Here is a 19,068-nt window from a genome sequence, read left to right on the forward strand (position 1 = left end):
CCCTGAAACTGTCTGGGCTTCTGCATTGAGTTTCATGAGAGAATTCTTTTCAATGTGTTCTAATGCATTTGGTGAAAATTCATTAACACTGAGCTTTTAATGCAGGGTTTAAAGCAAACTGAGTTATTCCTAGAACATGTTATGCATTAAAGTTTACACCTTCAAAACCTTACCTAAAAATTGCAAGACCGTGTTGTTTCACAGGACCTTTGAGTGATAACATATATTTATGATGTGATTTATATCAGGTTTTATGCTCTGACTCAGGGTTAAAAAAAAAAAAAGGAAGACCCATACAATTTGAATGTGGGGTGTATTTAGAATCCCATCACCTCCAAAGGTCCGGTCAAACCGATCCGTTCGCCATGGATGGACTTGAGGGCTCAGTTGATGCCACGACCGTGACATGATGGCTCTAAGGGCTGTAATGAATGACTGGACCAAGTTTTATTCATGGAATCATGGTAGCTCCCCTTTATTTGGCTTTGCAGGGTTTGAAGCCCCTCTTCGCTACCCTTTAGCTTTCTCTGGGTTTGCAAAACATGCCAGTTTGTGATGGAGCCCTTCTAGACAGAAACCTTACCCTTGGGGGCAGTATATTGCCTCCCAGCAGTTCCAGTTAAAAACTTAATTACAGCCTTCATTTGTTTCATGATGTGACAGAACAAGTCAAATTGCTTCAACCACTCCAATGTGCTTGCTCCAAGTTTATTTAAATTTGAATAAATGAGCCTCAACTATGTCTTTCTTTTAAGCCACTGTGATGTGAATGAAAAGTAAACGTGGCTACCCTGCGCCGAGCTCTCTCAGCCGCCCTAGGGACTACCTTCTACAGAGCAGAGACGGGTGGGAAATGGAGACCTCCTGATCTTATTTCTCTGCTTACCTTTAATTAATGCCTACTATGCTGATATATAGCTCCCTAGAGGTTTTAATCAGCCAGCGATCTAGTCTTCTCAATAACTGATTCTCTGCCCCTAAATCTTGCTCTGTGTTTTTTACATATACCTTCTTGAAAGGGGTACCTTGTACCACCACAGTATATGTCCATGTCAGCTTAATTCCCAAATCCTAGTAACTTGTTTCGTGGTGTGTGGTTAACAACTTGGGTTAAGACATCTGAGAGACAAGAGAGCATGTTTAAAACCTAAAGCTGTGCTGATCCTGGAACACCCATGGGAGAAGCAGCAGGACATAGCACGACTCAACTGGCCAACTGGTGTGGCCAAGCCTCGGGATGTGAGTGGGACTGAACAGAGTCAACTCTTCTCTTGTGACCCCTCCATACCAACCTCAACTGTGTACACAATCCGGCTGAAATAGGACACTATTCCTGGGCTCAGCTCCCTGGGACAGTAACGAAGGACCTGAGTAAAAGTACTGTGGTCTATTTCATTTGCTATCCAGAACTACCCAGACCTAATAATCAGTTTTACCTGCAACACTTTAAACAGAATGTGCTAAGAGCAACACAAAATATTATGTATTAGAACGCTCAAAACATGCTCAAAGTGAATTTCATAAATTTCAAAAATCCTAGATCTGGAACGGTGAGCAGCACATGAAAGCCATTTATTTTGGATACAACTTACTCAAAATATGTTCATTAGGAGAACACATTCATATTATGTTATTCTAATCTCAGTCAAATCATCGTCAGAGCTTGATAAAACTCTGATAACAAAACCCGTAACAATGGTTACCAAAAGAAGAAAAAAATAACCATTTATACATAGAAACATGGATGAATTGTTTTATAGACCCTTTCAAGAAAGTGTGGCCCAAAGCACAACACCTGGTTGGCTCTGACAAATATATCTCAATTTTAACAGATTTCACTTCAATGGAAAAAAGTTCCCTTTCTGAGGACTGAGCCAGAAAATCCTAACAAATGGTTTGTACTTTCTGAAATCTAATCACTGAGTTCCTAAGAGTTTACACAAATGTTCTTGATGGAGCACTCCCACTCCCATCTGTAGAACCCATTTCATCCACGAAATAAAATCATTCATCTACCTTTAACTTCGAATCAAGGGGAACATTGCTGAGAAAGTCACAACAAGGTGGCATCCTTAATACATAATAATGACATATGCAGGAAATGCACCATTATTTATACATGTGACGCGCTGTAAATTGCTTCCATCATCAGAACTAATTGTAGTGATTATTAATGCAGTGTTATGAACTGTCAGAATTGCTGTATGTAATTACATTTGTGCAAATGCTTCATTACCTGCCTAATGAATCTGGCATATATGCACGTGTAAACCACTGTTTTCGTTAACATAATGAAGGACATTTTTTTTTTTTTTTTGCACTAAGCTGCTGATGTAGAACTGGTCTGACCTATCTTAGAAAGTTCGAGCATCCACTGCTGGCAAACCTTTGATCTGGTTTATTTTCACACTTGGCAGAAGATGCATATACAGTGTCAGCTCTTTTAATAATCACTTCTAAGGAGAAACGATGTTCCATTTTGATAGTGCCCAAGGCTGGCAGATGCGGTACCCTCCTGAGAAGAGGTCACCTGACCACTGGCACTTACGTGGGGGCTTGCCTCTAGGTAGTTGTAGAGGATGCTGGCACAGATGGTGAGGTCTCCGGGACTGAAGGGGTAGCTGCGGCTCCAGCCCTGGGGGCCGAACCTCAGTCTCCCAGCAACGCAGGCATGAAAGTAGCACAGAGAAAAGAGGATGCTTTTAAACTCCTGCTCCTTGGAGCACACTTCAAGTGTATCCTGGTAGGAAAGAAAAAAAAAGTCTGATTAGCTGCCTGTATGGTTTCTGAGGGTAAGGGTCTGAGTTTTCAATAATCTTGCAGCAGACTCTGAGGGAGATCTAGGACCCAGGGAACAGGCAGTTTGAGGCTATGAGAGCGCAGTAGGAGACTTGGCGGCATTCGCCCGTCTGTGGATTTAAGAGGAATGCTTTTCTTCTGCTTCAATTCTTCTGCTGACTGTTTCACTAGAAAATGAGACAGTTCATTTCAACCAGGGCTAATACTGCTTGAGATCATTTTCCTCTGCAAAAGTTTTCTTGTCCAACCTGTATGACAAAAGGACATCGTCTTAGTGTCACGACAGTAGCAGAGTACAAGTTCACTCCAGCTTTCCATTCCTCCTGGTTCCGTAGTAACATGGATTATCTGGACACCTGGCCGCTCATTGGAGAACAATTTTCCAGCCTCTCTTGAAGACAGATATGTGCCATGTGACCAAGTTTTTGCCAACAGACTTTGAGCAGAAGTGATGTGTGCAACTTCCACTTCATTTACTTTAAAGGAAACTGCTCGCCCTGGTTGTCATTCTCTTCCCTTTCCGGTGGCCTAGAAGTGAGGATGACTGGACGACTATGGAAGCCATGGGTTAGGTCTGGTAGAGACACCCACCAGCTTGGGTGTGTGGCTGACATGGAACAGAGCTGCCAATTATGTGTGAGAGAAATGATCTCGTGTGAATCACACTAATTTTGTACTGGAACTTAACTGAGACAATCACCATGACAAGTGGCTTTCTTCCAATAAATTGAAAATAAAATTCATTGCTGGGATGATAGAATAACACAGAGACAATTGGAAAACATGACCTGGAGAGTACCTCTGTAAGATTTTTTTTGAAAATGCAGAGGGAAGCCTGGTATGCTTCATGGATATAGTTATGGCTCCAAAAGCCATAAAGTTTACAGGTGAAAAACAGCCACCTATGGCTTAAAGGTAGAACTTTCCCCATTCTCAGATCTGGTAGTTCTGTGAGTCCAACAAGGAGAAGTTGAGGACTACTCTGTTAGCCGAGGTTGAGCAACAGAATAAGATGAGGCCAAATCGGCACCTTCTTGCCTTGTCCTTTAAAATGGTCAAATTACATTGAGTCTACATTTAAGAGGATCTGACGGTGTGGGCCATCTACAAAGTACATTATGCATATTTTCGGATCTGGCCTAGGAGCGTTTCAGTAAAAGTCAAAACCGAGGCCAGATTTGTTCTCTTGGTCCAGGACCACAAAAGCTTTGGAGTTTCTTTTTGTATCGCTATCATCAGAATCCAGGGTTACCAGCAAATATCGTTCTGGAATCAACCAGGCTACACAGAGTACAGACCCAACTCGGTCACTAGGTTATTCCAAATGATGCAGCCATTTCTATGTAATTTATAGGGCTTGAAAATATACGATCATTGCTAATAACTTTTCCACAACTAAACATCAAATAAAAGGCAAGCGTGTGAAAGAAGAAAGGGGAAACCATAATAATTGGAATTAATCTTGAAGAATATAAAACTACATTGCTTTTAAATGTAAGAAATGCCTAGGAGACCAAATTCGACTGTCGAAATTTTACTTAAGAATAACAATCCAACAAGTTACCTAGTACCTCCCTGAATTACACACAGAGCACAGAAAACCCAAGGTACTACATACAGGAAGTACATTAATTCCATCTATATTTCATATAACTGGCCTAGTTGTAGCCTCAGTGCTACCAAAAAATCACAAGTCAATGCCCATTTCATTATGCTCTGATAATATAAATGACACTGGAAGGAAATACGAGTCAGGCTTTCCTAAGTAAAAGTATGAGTCTAAGTAATGTTCCACGTTCCAAGTCAAGTAGTTTTACAAAGCAAGTGATAAACAAATTAGTATCAGAAAATACACAAACAGCACTGGGAGGAGAGAAGAGGCATCCATACACACATACGCACATTACAATTATTTGTTTCTGCTGCAAATCTTACAGGAAAAGAAACTGACATCCTTCCTTCAAAAATCTAATTATCTGAGGATGAGAGGAACCCAAACATTTATGACATCTTCTTCAAGAGGAAATGCTACTAAGCTGAAAGAGGGGTAGTAGGCAGCTTCCTACAAGAAATGGTTCTTTACATGTTGGTCACTTAATGGTCTTATTTACATAAATATTCCAGAATGCTCAGGGTAATAAAGGACCAATCTTAAGTGACATTTGTTCATTATGAAAACACATGGCAACATTTGGTGATCAGTTCTGATCTGAGGGGAGGATTAAAAATCCAGACTTCATTTGATTTGAAAATTAACAGAAAACAAAAACACCCAAATGGAACAGTTAGTGTGTCTAGATTCCGGGGGTGATTTTCTCATCGGAGAAGAGCACCAGGTCAACAAGAGTGACGGGGACTCACTTACCTAACCCACATGAGAACCAAGGTAGATGGCATTCATCACCCTCCGTCCATGCCACAGTTTTCAGCAAGATAGGGCCATGGCAGCACCACAGAACACTCAGGATAACAGGAGGAGACTTGGGGAGGCAGGAGGTCTGTGTTGGAGACCACTCACTGCCTGCCCTAACAAGCCTTCCTGCTGACTTCTAGCTGGGCATACCCTGCCCAAGATAAATTCACTTTTCTCAGACTCTCTTGCAACTAGGTAGTGCAATGCGACTGAGTCTGACCCATGAGTTGAAAGGAGAGGTTTGGTGTATTAACTCGTAGAAAGCATCTTTAAAAGAAAGGAAACATGTTCCCTTTGTCATCTTCTTTGTTCCTTCTTCCACCTACTGTCTGGAGCACAGATGTGAGGGCTCCAACTCTCACTGCCACCTAGGACCATGGCAAGCCCACCCTAGAAATGGTGAACTTTAAGAAAACCAGGTTGCTGACAACTTTGTAGGACACATACGAGCTCTGAATGACCTACCTCCTGAATTCTCATGTGACAGAAACACTTTTTAACCCTTTTCAAGCCACTGTTGTTTCACACTTTTTCATAAGTAGCCAGTCATAATTCTGACATTAAAAGAGTGCTAAGAACCTATTCTGATAGCCAGGAAGCATAGGCTAAAACACTTGATTTATATAATCTGAATAAAAACCACATCTTTTTGACAAAGTGACAGTTCAGCATTCATAAAAGACTTAAAAAATTCTAGGTTTTCTTTATAATCTTTGGGAGGTTTTGTATAAAATAGGTTTGATGGGAAGTTTGTTTGGTGAATCACATTGATTGTCTTCACTTTTGCTACTTATGATCAAATTTAGTCTTATTATTTCACAGGATCCTTTCCAGTAGATAAAAAAATATTTCCCCCTGAGGTTCGTAAGAATTTTTCCAATGAATGTAAACTTCAGTTAATATAAGTGATTTTCCAAAGAGCAGTCAAAAGACCTGATACTGTCATAAATAAACTAGAACATGTTGTTCTTAACTGGGGATGGAATTCATGCTGAGGCTTTGGGAGAGCTGTTCATGCTTATGACTGCATGCAACAAAATTTTTTTAGTATGCAGTACCCTGGGGAAAGTGTCCCACTTTTTATCAGATAATCAGAGGGATCCTTACAAAAAAGGCTGAAGGACAATTGCGCTGGAGCATGTTTGTTCATGAAATGCTCACTTCTCAGGAATAATGACAATTGTTCTGGGGATATGGACAAATCCTATTTAAATATGTCAAACTCCTCTTTTGTACTTAGGGAGAGAGTGCAAGAATGTTATAAATGGCCAAAAATTATAAATTGAGGAATGATAAAATACAGGCCCAGCTTTTCACAGAAAAGGACATTTCAAATATGTAACAGATTCAACAGGAGTTTCTGAGTGACTGTATTTTACACATACAGTCTACTGTGTAAACAGGCTACAAATTATTTAATTAAGTGATTAACTGTATTCTTCAAAACTATACACTTAGGTGGCCAATTACTGTAATTCCCTCATAATGTTGGTTTAGGTATGGGCCCAGAAGGTACTAGAGAAAAAGTTAAGCATGTGGATTAAAAAAAAAAAAGTTAAGCATGTGGACATGCTTCACAGAGAATAGCATTTCTAAAAGGAGGCTGAATATTTATCACCAAATCATATGGATTTCCTCCTTAAGGTTTATTCTACTTCTAATAAAAATGCTATTTACCAAGGATTTCCAAGAAATTAAAGGAATGGGATCTCAGAGAAACAGCAGTAGAGGAAACTGACAGACTTGATTATGACACAGACAGACGCGGTGATTTGAAGAAGGGGACTAATGGTAACGAAGGTATCATTAATTTATGTACGTTTTAATTTACTTCTGTTTTATTTTGGAAGGAAGTGAAAATATAAAGGCAGTGTGGCTATAATCTGAAATGAAGGGCTTTAAATTTACTAGGATCAAAACCAGATCTACAACATGAACTATTTCACTGAAACTCTTGCCAAGTCCTCATTGTCATCCCTCCCACCCCAGCATCAACAAGAAAGACAGCGTTTCCTCCTTCTGCACTAAGAGCTGCTGGGCTGCCGTGTTTGCCTTCAATAAGCAGGTTCCTCAAAAAGGTACACAGTGGATTCTCTTTATACACGTGATTCTAGGGTGAAACATAAATATACTTCTAGTCATTGGAATAGGAAATGACAGGGGCAATCCTTTCAAGAGAGTAAAACACACACACACACACACACACACACACGGACAGAAGGACGTATGTCAAGATTTCACGTCATCCCTCTGCAGGAGATGCATCAGCAGATGATGGTCTCAAAGCCTTGGGAGAAGACCCGGACTTCAGTGTCAGACCAGGCTTCTTCTGCTTTCTTACCTGATCAAAGCTGCAGAGAGCAGCGTGCAAGTTGGCCAGCATTCCTGTGGGGGGCTCGTTGGTCATCTTGATGGCATTTTCCAGCAGTCCTTGAGGGATGACATGCTCATCGGGTGTAGGCGCAGACTCAGCGCTCATGAAGACCCTGTAATCTCTGTGGCTTCCTTGGCTGAATCTTTCAAGGAGTTTCTCCAAGGTTCCCAGCCACTTGGCTACCAAATGGACGTTCTGAAAAATAATATGGCTTAGAATTCCTGTGAAACTGAAGAATATTACTTAAATGACAGGATTACAACATTTTTCTATACATAAATGTGTTGAAAACTCAGAGAACAATGATTTAAATTTTCCTTTATTATCACACTAGGGAAACATTAAACCAAAACAGAGGTGAATACTGAACACATGAAGTGCTCCAAATCACTACAGGCTGTCTCCGCAACCAAAATCTCCTTCCAACACGCTCACCCACTTCCAACACCCACCAATCATGCCCATGATGGAGTTTCTGATACTTCTCTCTGTTATAGTGCCAACTCAGTTACTGAGACTTACCTAGGTTAGTCTGGTCAAGTATAAAAACAACAAGCTAGAAATGTGCCTGATCACCCACTTCATTGTTTCTGCTGGAAATCTCCTCCACTCAAACTCCTACTCGTAGTATATGACCTCAAAAGGATGTGAGGGATGAACGGCTGGCTGAAAAAGCAAGGAACCACTCTTTGTTAAGATGCTCTGCGTATTCCTAACGTGTTATTTTTCTTGAACCCTAGGGCCGTCAGAAATCACAAAAGAAACAAATGTCACCACCATCACTCTTCGATTTTCAGTTTTCTAACTTAGAAACTTGCTCCTCTCATACCCACTGTGTTCAGCTTGGTAGTTGGTGCCGTGAGAGAAGTATTAAGGCCATGCCCTCTGGGTTTGGAGAAGTCCTCGATATAGTGACTGAAACCTCACCTCCAGGAATGTGTAATTATTTCCAACACAGGAAAACATTTGAGATTATACAGCTACAAACAAATAGAGAATGAAGGCCAACAGGGAAGGGAATAGGAATGTAGACGTCTTTCTTTGAAAGAGTTCTGTTGTAAAAAGAACTACGCTGATCCAGTTCACATTATTAGGTTTTTTTCTCCCCTTGGCAAATGTTGAACAGCAGTAGGTGTCATGGGCTGAACTGTGTCCTCCATATGCATATGTTGAAATCCTAACCCTCAGTGCCACAGAATGTGACTTTGTTTGGAACAAGGTCTTTAAAGAGGATATTAGGCCTAAATGCAGTCGCTGAAGTGGACCTTAATCCAACAGGACTAGTGTCCTTCAAAGAAGAAGAGATTAAGGGACACATGAGATACACACACCAGACCGTGTGAAGACACAGGGAGAAGACAGTCGTCCACGAGCCAAGGAAAGAGACCTAAGAAGAAGCCAGCTCTGCTGGCCCCTGAGCTCAGACTTTCAGCCCCCAGAACCGGAAGGCGCTCAGCTTCTGCCGCTTGCACTGCCCCGTCTGTGACCCTCTGGTGAGGCAGCCCTGGCCACTGTAGCTCCTCCCTCACACGCTGGCTACTGGACTACAAGGAGAGTGCTTCTCACACCTAACCATGCACACGCAAGCAAGCAGGAACAGAAGCACTAATAAAACCTGCTGGGCACACTCAGATATCTTCTAATTCTCTGTCTCATGGACAACAACAGTATCTTACTTGAGAAGTTTCCTTGAAGCAGATGTAAAAATATTCTAGGCAGTGACTTTAGGGTCAGGGAACAGAGAAACCTCCAAGTGAGCCACCACTGAACACAGCACATTTTGGAATCCAGCCTGGGAACCATTCTGGAGGACACTGGTTTTGGGGACTGGAGAGATTCTTTTGCCTATTTGTCCAAGGGCAACAATATTTGTGCAACATTTTTAGCCAACCCACCTATCTTGAAAACTGCCCATTTTGCCCATGAAAAACGATTTTTTTAATCCATTATGTTAGTTCCCAAATCATCCGGTGTGCATCTGAGATAAAGACAGCTCCGGCCTGCTACCTGTGTAGTTTTCTCTGGAGTGTGGGCTTTCGATAAAATGGTGGTAAAATATCCCTAGAGGGGCCACATCTGCTCACAGTAATTGACCACCGTAGAGTCTGGTTAAGAACTCACTCACATGTGCATACATGTCATACGCCTACGCTGATCGCTGATATAAAACAACAGCAAATTCCCATTATGTGGTCTTCTCATTCTCCGAAGTCCTGTTTCTCTTTTAACTGCCAATCAAAGGGATACTAGAAACCTCCAGAAACTGGGACAACCAAAAGCCTGGGATGGTCTCTCCTCTCCTCTATGTGTGGAGAGGAAGAGCAAAACAGTTACACTGCAAGTTACTGGCTCACCACTAAGAGTAAAAATCAAAGGTCTAGAATAGACACCCAAAAGCAGATCCCTCACAAAATAAGGTCTTTTGAGATTTTTTTTTTTTGGTGGTAAAACTTACAACTTGCATTTGGGGGGTACGGGCCAACCAGTAGCTCAGCATAGACGTAAAAATAACAGAAACATTTTACTCTGAATACTGCATTCTCCTGAGGAGGGCTGCACCCCTCCCAGTCTCCTGCCAGCCTGAGCTGCTGGGTGCATATGAACTTGCTAAGTTTCTCTTTTGTGGGAAGAGCTCAGTGTCTACCCAGCTGTTGATGCAACAGTTGCTGTTTCTGAAAGAACAAACTCTCTACTGTTGCCTCTGACTCTGCGAGGCTCAGAAGGGGACACGCCATCCCACATCCCTTTACTGAAGTCTCATGTAAGCAGTAGTTTTTTCTCTCCCAGAAGGCTATATTCTTCTTGGACACTGGGCAGGTTCCTCGTGAACACAGTTTTATTTTAAGCAGAAACACAACATTCATCAACCCTGAAAACTGGAGACACTAAAGAAGGCCAATGTCCTATCTGCATGAGGGTGGCAGCACGGGCTAGTGGAAAGAATGTCACTTGCTGCCAAGCAGACTCTGCCACTTTCCCACTGTGTGGCCTTGAGGCTCTCCAGACCACTCTGAGGCTCAGTTTTCTCATCTCTATAACGGGATAACAATACCTACCCTTGCAGCTCTGCTGTAATGATTAGAGACAAACTGCCTAGTAGATACTCTGGCAAACAAATGAGAAACTTTGGGATCACTGTGCTGCAAATCAAACGGCCATTTCTGAGAAAGCTGGTGTGCCCTACTGTAGAAGGAGTCAGCTCGGCTCCTAGGTATCCCCTAAAGCTTGCTTGGGCGCCACTGGTTCCTGGGTTCTTGCTAGTGCAAACTAAAGAATGTTGCTCACCAACTGGCTCTGTGAGAATGAAGTCATTCACCACTGCAGTTGCTGACCTTCAACACACCCTGAAAGGAGTTCAGGGCCGAGATCAAGAATGATTTGTTCTGTGCTCTGGGAAAATCTGGCAGAACAAGCTTTCAGATGGTTAGGTATTCTTAGGACAAAATTTTATGAACCCAATTTCTTGCATCTTCTCATACCTAAAAAAGCACTTAAATTATTAATGGAGACATCTACTCCTCATGACTAGCAGCAACCTTCTACTGAGTGCTTGACTGCATGTACCCGCTTCACCAAAATCACAGTTATACTGCCCTCCCCCATTGGAGCAGTTCCTCAGAGCTACGTGAGAGGCTGTCTCCCGGGCTATAGTCCTCAGTAAGCCCCAAATAAAACTGAACCCACAGCTTTCACATTGTGCGTCCCCCCACCTCCCCCAGTGGACACTAGAATCTCCAGCCAAAGGAACCATCCTGGAGGACACTGGGTTGCAGAATCATAGACCCGTATAATGCTAGCCCTAGCAGGGGAAAAGGGATTATATACTCAACTCTTAATTTATAAGCAAGGGGAATGTTACACAACTAGCCAGGGGCACAATCAGAGTTACAGGAGACAGTGAGACAGGAAAAAACACTCTTGCAACTTTAAAGCAACACACAAATCAGAAATACTATGATGGCGGCACTGGTATTCTATACAAGCCTGTTTGTCCACAAGCACCAGACATCTGTAAGACAGGAGAATGATGGGGCTCCCTCTAATGTTTTACATTTTAAAGCACAATGGTTAGAAAACTCTTCAAAAGATGGTAGCCATCCTTGTCAGCAGAGCTCCTTGTCACCCTTGGAGGTGTCATGATGCTGGGAGAGCCGCCAGGACTTTGTAGGTCACCAGGTGTTACGTGAAAGGATCATTCCCATTGGGCAGGGCAGCTCTGCACTGCTCATCCATGTTCACTTCCAGTGTTTTCCATGAAAACACAATACTCACCTGGAGTATGACCCAGTGTCCTCCTTTGGAAGCTTTCTCCAGTGCCATTTCTGCCACCATCTCTTGGCCTTGTCCTAGAGACACGTTGTGGAATTTTCCCGAGTCACTTGTAAATCCAAGTCTTTTGCCTATGGGAGGACACAACACAGTGAGAGGAAAAGTGAGTCACAGAGAGGTGAGAAGAGTCTGGGACTGTGTGGTCCAATGTCCATCTGTGGTTCCTGCTGCTACTCTTACCAAGGCTTTTGCCCCATAATCACACTCCTACCCTTCCCTCAGATAGAAACCAGTTACTCTTATTTAAGTTTCAGGAGGAAGCTGCAAAGAGAGAAAAACAAGAACTGGTTAGAACTAACTAGGTCCCAGATGGTGGAAGATTTGACTTCCAGTGGATCTTGAGGGTCATTATACGCTCACTGTAGTACATTAGCACGGTAAGTGACACAGCCCCCAGAGCCACGGCAGTTGACAATCACCATGACAACAGGCAGTTGACAATCACCATGACAACAACCAGAAAAGCTCATATGAGGACTGAAAAGGGGAGATGCATCAGTTCCAGGTTCAAACCACACTCCTGTTCTCAGATAACTTATGAATATTCCTCCCCCTCTTTCCAAATCCCTCCCTATTACCTCCATCCTCCTATATGTTTGGTGTCTCTTCCCAAATTGGATTGAGAAGTTGACTTGCAATCTAGGTTCCCGTTTCTCCATTCTTTGACCACTGAGTAAAGCTTGTGCTGTTCCAGTCTCAGCACTGGTTTCCTTATCAGCTGCACAAATCCGACTGGGAAAAAAACCTCCCTGGCCGAGACAAGGGGTCTCACCCGAGGCCAGGACCCAGGCGTGGGTCTGGTCAACAACTCAGTTACACTACCTTCTAGGTCACTTTCCCGAAGAATCCAAACTACACCTCTGGTGTTTCAACAAGCACCATTTCAAGCTCTCAACAGCTGCCTCCTTGTAAGCATTAGCAAAGCCTGTGGAAATCAGTTCCTCTGGTTTCATGGTAAGAAAGCTTTTGACATTTTGACAGACAGCAGGCATTGTTGTTGAGCTTCATAAACTCTTGCAGGAGTAGCAAAGCATTGCCCTCATAAAAAGGAGCAACGTGTGGTAGATACCACATCAGCTTTTGACCGGATTGGCTCATTGGGGAAACGCAGGAGCCTCTCACCTTGTGAGGCTGTGCTTGAATCCAGCACAGTCAGGTCACAGCTCTATTAACCTGGAATTCTCCGTGCAGGCCGTGGGGAATACTAATCCAAAGCACAAAGCGACAGTGCCCGGCACAATCGAATAGACTTGCTCTAATGACCATTATTTAGACACAGGGGGCACAAGATTACAAGAGCATGGAGAAAATTGCCCTCCGGCCCCATCTAGTCAAAAGGTAGAAAATAGTACAAAAGAAGCATGCATTATGCCAACCAGAGGAATGTTCCATTTAAGCATTTCTTCAGACTAGAGTGTTATTAACCTTACATTTCCCATACACTCACTCTCCAACAAATGAGAAAGAAAGGAAAAGGAAAAACACTAAGATAACTGTGAAATGGAAGGAAGGTGGGGTTGGCATTGGGTGAGGGGGAGGGCTGCATGGCCGGCCTCAGCCTCCTGGCCACTCACCAAGGACCTCGAGGTCTTTAAGGGCATCTACCCCTGGAGACAGGATGAAGAACACTGGGGTGGCTGGGCTGCTTTCTTCAAATGCTTTAGCCAAGTCCAGTCTGGTCCTTTCCACATACTTTGCACCCAGTTTTTCCTCCACAAAATTCCTGTGAAAAAAGAATAATGCCAAAGACACGTTCAGTGCCCTTGACCTTGAAAAGTAACACAACTTGAATCAGCTTACACCACAGGCACGGGAAGGAAGTAAACCATGTTTATGTTTTTTCTATGGGATGTTTTGTAAGAATGACAATATGAATCCAGCTAGATTTATGCAGTAGAGTCAGTGAAATTCCTCCTTGCTTTAGAAGCCTTGAAAATCATAAGACTACATTCCATTTTGGGGGGCTACTGAGAACCCCCTCTGAGTACCATCAGCTGCCTGCACATGGTTTTGTATCCCCCAAATCCCCTGCCGCAGCGCCCATTACTTATTAACAGTTCATTAGATTTGCCACGGTGCAATTTTCCAGCCTGTTGGGCTTCTCATGAATACACAAATGCTTTTTGGGGTGTTTCTAACACAGGGAAGCTCAATTAAGCAGGGATTATTTTCCAGCAGCATCAGATTTAGCAGAAAGCAAGTACTACTAAGCAGAATTAACTTGTAAAGTAGGGTGCGGCAGAGGTTTCTACAAAGGGAAAATTGGTGGAATTAGACAAAGCGAAGGAGAAAAAAAACCCCTGAGGCAAATGAATACTATTGAGAGAAGCAACGATAGGGAAGGAAGTTGAGAACTCTCTGGCTGGTGAATTCAAATTAGACCACAACTCCTGTGACTTAAACAGCATATTACCATTTAAAAGCCAAAAGGGCAAAGAAAAAGGACTCTTAAACCAAGATGCAGACAGGGGTTTCTGCTTTTAAACTGCATTGGTCGTAAAGTTATAGGACTATGAGCTTCTCCATGAAAGGAATCCATTTTTTGTTTGATGGGCAAAATCTTCGGAGCAAAAATGCCACCACGAAATAAAGCCAATGGGAAATATGCTGGGATAACGCATGTCCCTGACCTCTGAAGGCACCCATCTCTCTTCCTAGAACATTTCCATAGATTTCCTGTTCCCCTTACTGACTGCAGAATTAAGCTCTGCAGGAAAGATGTGCTAAGTCTGCCTAGAGACGAGCACAGTTTAATGTTTTACAAATTTTACGAATAGTACTGATTACAGTATCAAAATTTGTGCAGAATAACTTCATTAACATGGACTGTAAATGCCTCCTCCAGATACTCCTAGTCCCTAAGACTAAGTTTCCTCTAGGTTACCTTGCATTTCTGAAAATGCTAACTGTCCCCTACCTGAGAGCGTATGTCATTCTGTCAGGGCGCATTGCTCTCAAAATAATCAGCTTCTGGATTAAACTTTTCTTCTTCCATTCTTGCGGTAACTTTTCTTTTTCTGGGCACTCGGATTCTGCCCACTTCCTCCACAGCTTGGCAGATCCTTCCACATCTCGGTCTATGCCACAAAATTCTTCCATGAGGGCTACCGCCTGTAATACAGTAGGGAACAGATGGGAATAGTGGGTACCATAGCTGAGAGTTGGAGATAACAGACCTGTGGCTGTATCCTGTGCAAACAGTGGTGCTGGGTAGCCTTCATTTCCTCTCCAGGTTGACTCTGTACCCTTTTCTGCCCTGCAAAGAGGGTGATCTCTTAGTATGACTTGAACAAAGCTGCCTGACTGTGTTTGACCAAGAGGAAGCCCTGGCAAGAGACTGGAGAGTGGAGAAGAGAGACCATGCTGTCTCATCCCCAGGTCTTTCCTGTGGTGACAGTTTGACAGTGGCTGTTTCTTCACCAATGCCACAGTTTCTATGGGTTGGCTCTCTCGCTTGGCTTCACTTCTCAAGTAGTTTCTGTAACTACTCCTTTCCCATCCCCACCCCTCATCTTTCTTCTCATACTACGAAAATACACTTTGTTAAAATTTTTAAAAATCACACTTTGTGCCATTTGTCTTCTGCTGAGACCTTGACTGATACAAAAATTGAACTTGAATTTGTAATTCTAAAGTAACGTCTAATTAAAAATTCCGTTTGAAAAATAAGATCTAGACATACTATGAAAATAAGGAATAACAGTTATTTTCAATACACAGAGGTGTTTCCATCTTAGAAAAAAGAGTAGGGCAAAGCTTAGCATATTACAAGAATCCCAGGAATTCCAAAGCCTGAGAGAATAACCTTTTACTAGGATTTTCTGACAGAAAGATGAAATAAAGATGGATAACTGGAGGTGAAGAATGCTTTAACTTTTTTCTCTACAGCATTCTGTTCTGCTTACACATTTTACAATGATAATAAATTACTATACTGTTGTATAAATTAACAAAACTATTTTGTATTTTGCATAAATTAACAAAACTATTTTTGTTGTATAAATTAACAAAACAAGCGGAGAAATATAAAAAGAAAAACGAAACAAAGAAATTAGATTCAGGTCAACTGAGAAAAAAAAAACATTTATATTTCTTGACTTTACCCAAAGGTCCTGTGGATTATACATATTTATTAACAATTTTCCCACCCATAAATAGGTCAAAAGTTCCTTTACTTCCAAATAAGAAAAGGGAACACTAGAACACTGTTGGTGAAAATGTAAATTGGTGCAGCCACTATGGAAAAGAGCATGGAAGTTCCTCAAGAAATTAAAAATAGCATATATCTACAACTGAAATATCACCTGTTTCTTTTTTAAACTACATTTCTACATCTGAGAGAACTGAGATGTTAAATAAGATTTGGGAACTGAAAAATCACGTTCCTCACATACCTTAATAGCGCTCCATGACTGCGTAGTTAGGAAGTCAACCGGACTTGGGTACGTGTGCTCCACTGTGAATCGAAGCAGGAAATCCAATTCAAGAGGATCTATTTCTTTTCTTTTCAACAAAATCTTGAAAGTACACAAAATTGAAGAATGTCATTTGGTTTACATCAAAAATCAAGGAAGCAGTCACCACTTAACAGATGATTAAACAGGTAGAACTAAGTCTTCTGAGAATTCCTATAGATATATATCTGTTCTATAGTTGAAATAAAGAACCGTGGATGATGCTAACAATCTTAAAATCTTGATTAGAAGTCTAACAGCAAATTATGAAGGCTGGCTTATTCCAATTTTAATACTTACACCTATTAGCAGCATATCTGAAATATGCGTTCATATTTAGCCTTCTGCTGTTAGAGCAAACTCATCTTAAAGCTTGTTATACAAGTTGAGAAAGCCTCAGATGACAATGGACTGAACTACTAAACAGAAGAGCTAGGACTATAAGCTAGTCCCACTATGGACATTACATTCAATAAACTAAGATACATGAGAGATTTTTCTTATATGTGAGATTATATTGAGAAAAACAGGAAGTTACTGTTTTACGGATACAACTAAACAAACACATCATGAACTGAAACAAACTTTAGACATTCTGGCTACAGAACTGATAAAAAGTCCATAGAACATTCTGGGGGGACACAAATCAAATATTCCTAATTTCCACACAAAACCTGTAACACGTTATAAAGTTAAGCTGGTAAAACGTTTGCAGTTTACACTGTTTAAAAGTTCTAGATATTTTCAAAATGCATACATGCATCAAAATATTATTTTATTGGATAATTAATTTTTCTTAATTCAACTTCAACAAGGAATTTTCCACATATATATGAAGCTTTGATTTATGTAGATTGTCAAGATTTCAGACAGATTATAATTTATCTACAGCTTCTAAAAGGAAGCTTTAAATAGATGTGCATGCATGTGTCTGCAAGTCACGTGCTATCATGACTGTTTATGAACAACATGTATGAACACAAACACTTCAGCAAAAACCAAAACCAATCTGATTTAAAAATGGGCAGGAGAATTGAATAGATAGTCTTCCAGAGAAGACATTCAAATGGCTGACAGATACATGAAAAGGTGCTGAACATCACTAATCATCAGGGAAATGGCAGGTCCAAACCACAGTGAAATATCACCTCACACCTGTTAGGATAGCTGTTAGCCAAAAAAATGAGATGACAAATGCTGGCAAGGATGTGGAGAAAAGGGAACCCTTGTGTGCTGTTGTTGGGAATGCACTTTACATCTGGTATGGCCACTATGGAAAACGGTAGGGATGTTCCTCAAAAAATTCAAAACAGAACTATCATAGGCTCTAGTAATTTCACTTCTGGGTATATATCCAAAGGAAATGAAACCACTATTTCAAAAATGTATCTATGCTCTCATATTCAATGCATTACTTACAATAGCCAAGACATAAAAACCGCATAAGTGTCCATCTATGGATGAATGGGTAAAGAAAATGTGATATATATGTGTGCGTGTATATACTGTACACAAACACACACACACACATATAAACAGTGGAAGATTATTCAGCCATAGAAAAGAAGGACATCTTGCCATTTGTGACAACAAGGATGGACCTTGAGAGCATTATGCTAAGGAAGATAAGTCATACAGAGATAGATAAACACTGTATGATCTCACTTTTATGTGGAATCTAAAAAAAAAAGGAACTCATAGATACAGAGAACAAATTGGTAGTTGCCAGAGGTGGGTGGAAAAATGGCTGAAGGTAGTCAAAAGGTGTAAGATTCCAGTTATAAGATAAATAAGTCCTGGGGCTGTAACGTACAGCAGGGCGACTGTAGTTAACACCACTGTATCGTATATTTGCAAGTTGCTAAGAAGGTAAATCTTTAAAGTTCCTACTATGAGAAAAAAATTTGTAACTGTCTGAGGTGATGGATGTTGACTCCATTTACTGTGTAATCACTTCACAACATATACATTCATAAAATCATTACATTGAACACGTCGGACTAATACAATGTTATGTGTCAATTACATCTCAATAAAACTGGGAAAAATTAAAAACAAACATTTTATTTTGTAATGCATTACTTCTGTTTATCACATACATTATAAAATGATTACACCCATATATTCATTTTTTAACACAAAGGAATCTCTTAATATCAAAACTACTGAAAGAGAAGTGATAGTTTAATCACTATTAATAGCAGGTATTTATTTATTTATTTATATTTATTTTATTATTATATTTATTTTTAAGTAAAATTATTGCTAATAAAATATTATTAATTAAAACATCCTTATTAAAAATAACTATTATTTATCCTTTTTAATGGAGGTACTGAGGACTGAACCCAGGACCTCATATGTGCTAAGCGTGCACTGAGCTACACCCCTGTCCCCAACAGCAGGTATTTTAAAATGCCTTCTTTGGGCAAGGCACTTTGGAGATCACAAAATACATGCGACATCCTTCATCACAATCTGAACTAACAGAAAAAGTTACACAGTAAGTGAAATAATAAAAGGACCACATGCTTATTTCATCAAGGAATGTGGCTCTCAATGTTTTTTTCTTATCGTGGGCACGTTACACAAAATCTCTTGCAGAAGTCCCCATCAAGGAGAGAAAAAGGGTAGTAGGTCTCACTGAAGGTGGGACTGTGAAACTTGGAGCTCTTTTCACCCGTTCAATGTTTTTTAAA

The 19,068-nt window shown here is 41.1% G+C and overlaps 1 protein-coding gene across 1 annotated transcript in view; it reads right to left on the bottom strand.

The window, feature by feature from the left end:
• DNAH11 (dynein axonemal heavy chain 11) overlaps positions 1–19,068 on the bottom strand; it is a 275,861-nt gene that overhangs the window by 15,108 nt on the left and 241,685 nt on the right. Inside the window, exons 70-75 of the mRNA XM_072964862.1 lie at positions 16,310–16,432; positions 14,833–15,026; positions 13,490–13,638; positions 11,859–11,986; positions 7,554–7,781; positions 2,549–2,740 (exon numbers count right to left, since the gene is read on the bottom strand). Coding sequence (XP_072820963.1) covers positions 2,549–2,740; positions 7,554–7,781; positions 11,859–11,986; positions 13,490–13,638; positions 14,833–15,026; positions 16,310–16,432 — 1,014 coding nt within the window. The remainder of the gene's footprint in view (positions 1–2,548; positions 2,741–7,553; positions 7,782–11,858; positions 11,987–13,489; positions 13,639–14,832; positions 15,027–16,309; positions 16,433–19,068) is intronic.

Source organism: Vicugna pacos, chromosome 7 (assembly GCF_048564905.1).
Source record: "Vicugna pacos chromosome 7, VicPac4, whole genome shotgun sequence".
Taxonomy (NCBI): Eukaryota; Metazoa; Chordata; class Mammalia; order Artiodactyla; family Camelidae; genus Vicugna; species Vicugna pacos.